The following is a 9,035-nucleotide window of genomic DNA, read 5'->3' as shown; positions in this document are numbered from 1 at the left end:
ACGGCCGCCCCCTCTGCCCAATCGCGACGGCGGTCCCTCCGTCCGTCGGAGCCGGCATCTTCTCCACATTCGACCGAGCATTGCTTCCCGCAGCTGCTCATTGGCGCGGCCGCCCTCCCCCACTGCTGCCATGGCCGTCCATGCTCCTCCAGTCCTCCCCTTCTTTTTCTCTTCCCCGACCCCACCCCATCGCCGGCAAACAGGACAGCGCGCATCCACCAGCTGAATGGCCACCGTGTGCCTGGAAGCTGCCCACCTCCCCGACGGTGGAGTCGCTCCTCCACGACGAGGGTCTGGATGGAGGGGTCGTCCCCATCCCTTCGTCCAAGGGTGAGCGGGCCTCGCCGTGCCTGAGGACGGCCACCAACCACCGCGTCCACAACCTCCCAGAGCAGCCACACATGTGCCTCCTCGCTGCTCAGTCCCTGGCCACGCACGCTCTAGCCGCAGCGTCCAGGCCGTTCACAGTTGCCACCCTAGTCCGTTCACCACCGCCAACCGAGGCCGATCGACAATGCAGCGATGAGGTCGTTCAACGACACAATGGTTAGAGGCTTTATCTCTATGTTTCTTCCTCTATGAAATGTTTCCTAGCTTTCTTGGCTTTGCCTCTTCCGAGCCAACGATTTTTTGATTCGGGGACTGAATGAGTGCACTTCGCTGAGGCATTCGATGTACTAATGTTTTGCTTGCTTAGCACAAGTTCAAGATGCTTGTTCAGTGTGATATATAGCTAAAAGGAAAAGATGAATTGTGTTTTCTGATAGCAAAAATTGATGCTCTCTAGTTCACCATGTATATATGTCATCAGTTCAAATCGACCGCTAGCTGCCGTACAAGTTGAATCCTGGCTGCAATCTTCGCCAAAGCAGCCATCCTCCCTATTCTGAACTACCACCAGCCTCTGCCATGTTCGCCTAGCTCCATGGCCAAAGCAAATGGCGTGAGGGCGTTTTCGCTAGCTCTCTTTGTTTTCTTTTTCGTTCCTAGCTGCCACGGCGTTGCTTGGTTTTACTGCTTTTAAAAGAGTTCAACTAAAAAATTCTGAGTAGTTCAAATACAAGAGTCGAGAAAAGTACCGAGTTTTGACAAAGTTGGAATAGAGTTTTGACAAAGTGGGAAGAGAGTAATTCAGGTACTAGAGCACTCCACCAAAAAAATAGTGTTTTATTTTTACTATGTTGCCTCGTTCAGGCCGTTCACAGTTGCCTCTTAGGGCTAGATATTTTTCATAAGTTCTTAAATTTCTAGAGCTTCAGTCCAACTATGTTGCTTGTGCGATTATCCTTTCGCAGAAAATCACACTGAAGATTGTTTTGTTCTCTGAACCTAAGCACATTTGTTCTTTGAGCTTAAATACATTTATTCTCTGAACATAAACTGGTTGGTTCTCTGAATTTAAGTGTGTGTGCTTTGTGTGTATTGGAGCATTACATATATTCAGTTTTGCTGTTGGATTGGGTCATCGTAGTGCCTGTGGAGCTTACTTTTCGGCCCAGGTCGTGGCTTTGCTGCGGCACACCTCGCACTGCTTCTCCTTGCTGGACTAGTCGACTTACAAGAGATCAACTCAAATAAAAATTACCCAAGGTGAGATTAAACTGAAATAGTGATGCTTGATGAAAGCCTTCTGCTGCCTACAAGTTAAGAAAATCGGATCCCAATATCGTGTCTGTGTTTATGTCAGTAAGCAAATACTCGAAATACGCTGAATATTGAGTTCTTCTAGCAGAGGGCCTGACACTACTTCTTATACCAAAGATTTTCATTTTGCCATGTAGTTTTTCTGTTTGCTTTTGTGGGAGAAAAACCCCGAATGGAGTCATACAACATAACACCACCTTGTAGGCTTTTTTTGTTTTCTTAATTCATCATATAGCTCACCTTGTAGGATCCAGCGTGCCCTACCGCGCGTTCTCCATCGAACGGTCAGACTTCTTGTCCTCCGGTCCTCCCTCTCCACCACTCTAGGATCTGCATCGCCGTCCCAGTCCAACACCATGGCGCCGGGGTGGTCGAGTTCATCGCGTTGAGTAGTCCAAGGCTGCCAGGCTTCCTATTTCCTCCATGGCGTCGGGGTGGTCGAGTTCAATTCAGTTTCAATTCTTATTTTAATTTACTCCACTTTCTAATTTTATTTCAGTTCCATATCTAATTTTACTTCAGTTCAATTCTTAGTTTAGTTCAGTACATTCCTCGCCTGGAACATCAACTATCTGTTAATATGGCAAGCAAATGAATATGAAACCTTTATGTTCTGGTATCACTGGATAAAAACGGATGATGTGTAAAGCTCCAACTTGGTATTGACTTGCTGTTGCCTATCATGCTTTAGGTGGTTCGGCACATGGCCTGTTCCAACGATCTCTAATGGTGGTCATGGCGTGGTGTTGGAGGCCCCGTATGCAAACAGGGACAAGTTGTGGGATGGCATACAAGTGGGGATGGCAACAAAGCTTGAGAGATTTTATGTTGCCATATCGGGCTTCACAGTCAATAGCACCATGCTCTGGGATCCCAAACTGAGGTCCCATCAGGTCTGGAACACGACCCGGCACCCGGAAAATGGTGTAACAGGGCTTCCAAGTAAGCTCCTTGCTTCTTGCTTCTCTTTAAATCTCTTGAGCTTCACATGGTATGTTCAAGACAAGTACTCTAGTGGTTGTATTGTATGGCATTCGTTTAAATGGTCGGCTATACTGACACCGCATAAGTGGAAATTCAAAAGAAAATAAAAGGTGTCAATGGAGCAATATAAGAACAAAAACAGTTCTGTGTAGCCATCTAGCAACATGGTGGTCAAACAACATCCCGCCAGCCACCCTCCACCCTGCGCCACCCGCCGGCCTCCCTCCACCCCGTGCGGGCTCACCCCGGCGGCCGCTACTCGTCCATGAATGGGGTGCCTCGGATCCCATCGTCGGCGTCCCGTCGACGGTGGCCATGAGCGAGAGCACCTGTATTTGGCGGGAGCGGCTCCATATCCCTGCTTCCCCTCCTCACCTCCACTTCGTTGTGGTTCGTTGTTGAAAAAAGAACGGCCGTGTACAGTTCCCCGGTGGTTGCCTTGCCACCCTGGGGCGCGAGCTCGTCCACGAGGGGTGCATGCAGCCGTCCAAGTGGAGCGTTGACGCCAGTACAAGTAGAATCATTGGTTGCGGCCACCATCTTCACCAAGCATTGCACATTCGTCCAAGTCGAGCACACACACTAGGAGAACACCAGCCCATTGCTTTGCACATTGCTTGGTTATGCATGACTGATGATGGATGCAGCAAGCGTTTATATTAGTTTGATCTTGTGCAAGACTCAAATTTTTGTCTCAGTTTTCATGGATGCTAGCCGGCAATACGTCGAAGATTCCTGACTTGTGGTGATAGCGGCCACCACTAAGGGCATTTGCTTCCAGCACAGGAGCTACATGCTCGACGGTTGCACACTGCCGCCATGGACATGCACAAAGATATTGAGTACATGTATGTTAGTTCAGTTTTTTTATTGATTTACCTTGTTTAAGTAGTAGTGCAGCAATAAAAGGTGTAGTTGTACTAATGTTTTAGTTGCTATATGGGGAACCCGGGGGCCATTTATTTTGGTTTTCAGTTCAGCTTTTCTGTTCTTTTCAATCCGTATCCTTTATTGTGCATAATCTTGAGGAAATCCCAAAAAATCATGTGTGCACTCAAGGTAATTAAGTGCCTTCGTAAATTCTGACAGTCCACCCCAGACTAACCAAATAGTACATGTTAGTCTTGGTTTGTGGTTAGACATGCAATCCTGCTAATTCGGTGCCAGTTCTTCTATTCTAAACTAACTTGCTCAATGACAGAATTGTGTATCGCACAGTACATGTATTACTACTGGGAATGTTCAGAAATCAGAACTCAAAAGAAGTATTGACAGCACAACTACTGTATATTCAAGGAGTCAGGTTTTGCTCCTACATCACCTCGTCTCCTCCGTTCGGCAAAAGCCTCAGATAAGTTCACACCATGGTTTCGCTCTTTCGTATAATTCTTGAGTCCAGACTCCTTCGGTTTTTGTTCCATACAAATTAAAGAAACCTGTAGAAGTTTGGGGTATAAAATTCTATAAGTTCAAAACCGGGAAACTAGTAAGTTCAGACAAAATTAAAACTGTCAAGAGAACATGAGAGTTTTTGTCAAAGAACCGAGGCTTCCCCACGCCAGTACAAACTTTTTAAATGTGTGGATTTTGTCAAAGCAAAAACTGAATGGGTGGCAAGATGAATGTAGTTGTTCTTAAAAGTTTCTTTTTGAACTTCTCCTCTTAATATACATGAACTTGATTATCTTTTTAACCGGTTAAATATACAGGGTTGGCAAGACGACTATAGTTGTTATAGCAAAAAAGTACATTTTTCTTAAAAAAGTTTCTGTTTGAACTTCTCCAATTAATATACATGAACTCAATTATCTTTTTAACATGTACTCACATGAGCTCGTTTGGATTTTTGTGTTTACTTGTAACACAATCAGTTCAGATCTCGAGAGACCGTAAGTTTAGTTCATCTTTTTAATGCTTTTCAGTACATCTACTTACCAATCGTAAGTTCAATTTCCTTTGTGTTTCCATGTTATTTCTATAGCACAACAGGTGTGTGTGGTTATGTTAATGAGCGCATGTAACAAAGTTTATTTTGTAAGTTCAGAGAAGCAACGAGGTAAAAAGCAAAAACACTAAAACCATGCAATTCTTGTAAAGATATCTGAAAGTTCAACAATAAAATTTATATAAGTTTAGTCTCAAGTGGAGATAAGTTGCTGCATCTCTCTCTGCCCGTGGATGCTCATGTGCTATAGTTGCTTTCTCCCCTTCCTGTACATGCTGCTACTCACCTTTTAATCTCTCTGATGCGTTGTGTTGCACTACTGCAGCTTGATCCAGGACGTGCTAGCTCATGCTGGCTGGAACTAGGATGCAAAAGGGTTGACGGATCCATGCCGCACAAGCACTGATGCTCTGCTTTCTTCTTACTTTGTGTTCTAATTTGCTTATTGGCCTATATGGGAACTGAGTGAGTGCATTTCACCAAGGCATTCCATTGTGCTGATGTGTATGCTTGCTTAGCACAAAATTCATATACTGCCAATTTATTTTGAACTGAACTGATGTTGCTCTTGAATCATACCTTCAACGATCCGGTAGCCGGCGTCTGTCCTACCCCATCGCCTTCGGTCTTTTTCCAGTTTGAGACAGTGAGAGCCGCCTGGGACTCGCCGGGGACCAAGCTGCACCATTGAGAGCCTCCACAAGTACGTCTTCCTACCAGCCCCCGATGGTAGTTTTCTCCACCGTAAGAAGGTCCATCTTCTCATCACCTATCCGTCCCAATACATGCTAAAAATATATATGGCGAAGTCAATGCTATTTTTCATCTATTTTCTGAAGAAAACTGAACTTGGTCAGAGTAACTGAAGAACACAACTTTAGTTGATGATTGCGGGTTGTCTGTGTGCTTTGATTGGTCTCATTTCGAAGATATTTCGTTAGTGTATGACATGGTTGCTGCAGATATCCAAATAAGTAGACACAAAATTTGCATGAAATAGAATTTTGGCAGCGTTTTCCAATAAACTGTTAGTTCTTGAGTATGTGTAATGCTGCCATTTTACTGTGCATTTGTTTACCTGTGCTTTAGAGCAACTACTCCAAAAAAGAGCCACAGGAATGTGTTGTCCTCAGTCCTCTCTTGACAAATCGAGCAGTGCAGGTTCTCTGGTGCGCCAAGTATGCAAAAATGTGGATAACTTTATTCCAGTAAAAGCGTGCATCTGCGTGTTTCATCTTTAAGGGTCCAGGACGGGAGTCTAGTTGTTTATTCTTCTGCTTAGAGAACTTCTTCAGTTTGCATGGGAGAACTTATTCTATTCCTGTTGCTCGCAAGCTGTTTGTTGATATGCCTAGAAGAACTAAAATAATCTTTTGTGATGGTTCTTTGTTGTTAAATAAAAGCTAACTTTTATGCACATGTGGACTATAAAACATTTGCTATGGAGCAGTACACGTATTTAAACTTTTATGTGGACTATAAAAATTTGCTATAGTTCACCTTCAAAAACTTTATAAGTACAGAGATATCACCTAGATGTAACACATTTGCTTTGGAGGCTCACAAGGGGCAGTCTAACTAGCATGTTGATGTTGTATGTGCATGGTGGAGGCCTCCTTCCTGTTGTTATTTGCTCCATATTGAGAATTGTTTTGTAAAAGTTAATGGGATGGCTGCAGTTAGAAGATGATGCTAGCAAGTTCAAACTCTCTTGAATGGATAGATCATAATGCAGTTAGGAGAAGTGATGTTATGAATATGTTGTATGCTATATCTGTGTGTATTACAAAAAAGTTCTATTTGTGTTAAATAAACAGTTCGGCAGTATATTATATAGTAAATTCACTAAACCAGGATTTGGCAAGCAGTTTTGTAAAAAGGTTTATGATGATTTGCTTCGACGTGATTTTTTGTGTCTATTTTGGCAGCCCAACAAGATGAACCGTACACGCGAGGAACCTCCCGAGCGTAGCAACTCCTCCGTCCAAGTCGAGCGTTGGGCGCCGTCCAGGTCGAGCACTGGGTGCCATCCAAGTTAAGTCATCCAACAAATGGGAGAGCGAGCTTTGCTCCGGGGTAGCCCATCCTAGACGCGCAGCTGCTCTGCTCTCCACATGAATTTAGTACATAATACTCTCTCTCTCTCTCTCTCTCTCTCTCTCTCTCTCTCTCTCTCTCTCAATTTATTCAAACCTATAGCATGGACACAGTTTGTATGAAAAAAATACATCTTTGAAGTTCTAATTTGTTGTACATATGCCTTCAGAAATTAACAAAATATAAATTATTATTTGTTCCTTGTTATATGACAGGATTGGATTGGGTTGTAGTGCATGTCAGGCTCTATTGATCTCCGTCCACGAGTGGTGCTACCTCGAGTCCGGTCGACGGCCTCCACGAGCGCGAGCAGCCCGTATCCGGCGGCAAGATGAAGGTCACCCATGAACCATGCTTCCTCTAATCACATCCACCTTGTGTGAATTCGCAGCTGAGAATAAGCACAAGCACCTACAGTCCCCCGGTGGCTTTGGCCGCACTTGGCCACTAGCTCGTCCATCATGGTGACTGGCAGCCGTCCAAGTGGAACGCAGACATCAGTCCAAGGAGAACTAGTTCGTATAAACTGAGAGTTATGTATAATTAGGGGATCCAATGTTAAAAAGTTCAATTAAGCCGTGTGTGCAAATTCAAAGAATTATTGTAGGAAAGTTTAGAAGTTTGGTTTCGTGAGGAAAATGTATGATTTTCTATCAGTATTTGGTATGATTCATTTACCTCGGGTGCAACCCAAAACTAGACAAAAATGTCAGATGATGAAAGGAAAAATGGTTTGTATTAAAAATGTTGATCAGTACGAGTTAAAAACAGTAGTCCGTTCGAAATAAAAGAAATGGCAGAAATTCAAATTGTAAAAGTTCAAGCAAAAAAAAGAAACCCCATAGAAATTCAAATGGTAAAAGTACAAGTCGTAAAATGAGAGAAGTTCAGAACATCGTTGTAAAAAATGTTAAGTTCAAAAAAAAAAGAAACAAACAAAAGATTTTCTTTTTGAATAAAATATCATTCAGTTCGACGACATAAACTACGTAAGTACAGGGGCAATGCTTCCGTAAACCATTGAAACTTTAAGAGGAAAACCTTACCCAAAAAACAAAGTAAAAGTTTAATCTGTGAAAACGCGCTTAGTACAAATCCATACGGAGATCAGTTCGAGTACTTTGTTTCCGGAACGAAAAAGAAAAATACGACAGGCTTCACCGTATTCAAAATTACTCTATGAAATAATACATCAGTAATAACACACAAAAAAATCAGTACAAGTACTCTGTTTTTTTTAAGGAAAAACACCATGATGGGTCTCACCGTAATTCAAATTACTCTTCAACGACTGCAAATATGAGAAAACGTTCAACATGACTAAGTTTTGCATTTTTGATAGCTATCCAACGGTATATTATTTGCCCCGTTTCGACAAACTTTTAAAAAAATTGTGTTCAAAATCAAATTTGACCGTATTCGAATTCGTTTTTAAATCGTAAGGAATTAGAGAAACATTTCAATACGAAAAAGTTGCGCATTTTCTGTAGCTTTCCAACGCCGTATCATTTGCGTCAATCCGACAAACCGTTTGCAAAAAATCGCAAAAATACGTTTCTCCCAGAATTTTACCGTTTTCCAAATTACTTTTAAATCGTATAGAATTGGAAAAAATAATAGATATATGAAAGATGCGGATTTTCACAAGCTTTCCAACGTCATCTTATTTGCTCAATTCCGACAAACCGTTTGAAAATTGTGTCCAAAATACGATTCACGTTTTCGGTTTTGAAAAAAATGGTTTTTCCAAAACTGCTCTTAAACCATAATGATTTTGCAAAAACGTTCGATATACTTGAAATATGGTTGTCAAGAGCTTTCCAGTGATATATTACACGTCCTGTTCCGACAAAAAAATTACAAAAAGTTTTTGAACTAAAGAAGACGATCTGTTAAACACAACTGAAAGCATCAGTTCAACCGCTTTGAAAACATCAGTACAACCACCTGAAACGGTCAGTTCAAAAAGGGTAACAGAATAATACGCGTAACAGAATAGTCCAGATGTATATATATAGAGCATTTTTAATTTTTGAATCATGGCAAATTTCTTTTTTGTGTGTCTAATTTCTTCTTTTCGACAAAGAATATATAGAGCATGGCAATTTCATTTTTTATATCATGGCATTTAAATTTTAAATTTCATGGCATTTTTATTATCTCAATTATGGCAAACAAATTCTTTGATTTTTCTTTTTTAGATGTTTTACTTTATATTTTTTACTAATTTTAGCACATCATTTTTTGTTTATTTTTATGTAATTCATGTTGTTTAAAATATAATGGATGACACTTTTAATAGGAGTTCGAACCTAATCATTATTTTGGCCCATTTTGTTTCTTTTCGATAGTTAATTGATGGGGT

At 41.7% G+C, this 9,035-nt stretch overlaps 1 protein-coding gene across 9 annotated transcripts; it reads left to right on the top strand.

The window, feature by feature from the left end:
* Positions 1-6: 6 nt before the first annotated feature.
* LOC119348783 lies at positions 7-7,347 on the top strand. 9 transcript variants are annotated; one of them, XR_005169110.1, is made up of 7 exons: positions 7-546; positions 2,336-2,586; positions 3,327-3,476; positions 3,830-5,038; positions 5,170-5,276; positions 6,502-6,607; positions 6,886-7,347. XR_005169110.1 is itself a non-coding variant. In XM_037616773.1 (2 exons), the coding sequence occupies exons 1-2, from the start codon at positions 141-143 to the stop codon at positions 1,969-1,971; spliced, it is 486 nt and encodes a 161-aa protein (XP_037472670.1). In that variant the 5' UTR covers positions 7-140; the 3' UTR covers positions 1,972-2,318. The 9 variants fall into 9 exon arrangements, 1 of the variants encoding a protein (XP_037472670.1); XR_005169106.1 differs by having other exon boundaries at positions 6,502-6,696; XR_005169107.1 differs by having other exon boundaries at positions 5,170-5,317; positions 6,502-6,696.
* Positions 7,348-9,035: the final 1,688 nt, after the last annotated feature.

Source organism: Triticum dicoccoides, chromosome 1B (assembly GCF_002162155.2).
Source record: "Triticum dicoccoides isolate Atlit2015 ecotype Zavitan chromosome 1B, WEW_v2.0, whole genome shotgun sequence".
NCBI lineage: Eukaryota > Viridiplantae > Streptophyta > Magnoliopsida > Poales > Poaceae > Triticum > Triticum dicoccoides.
Note: the sequence above shows the minus strand (reverse complement) of the source record. Positions and strands in the feature narration are given on the sequence as shown.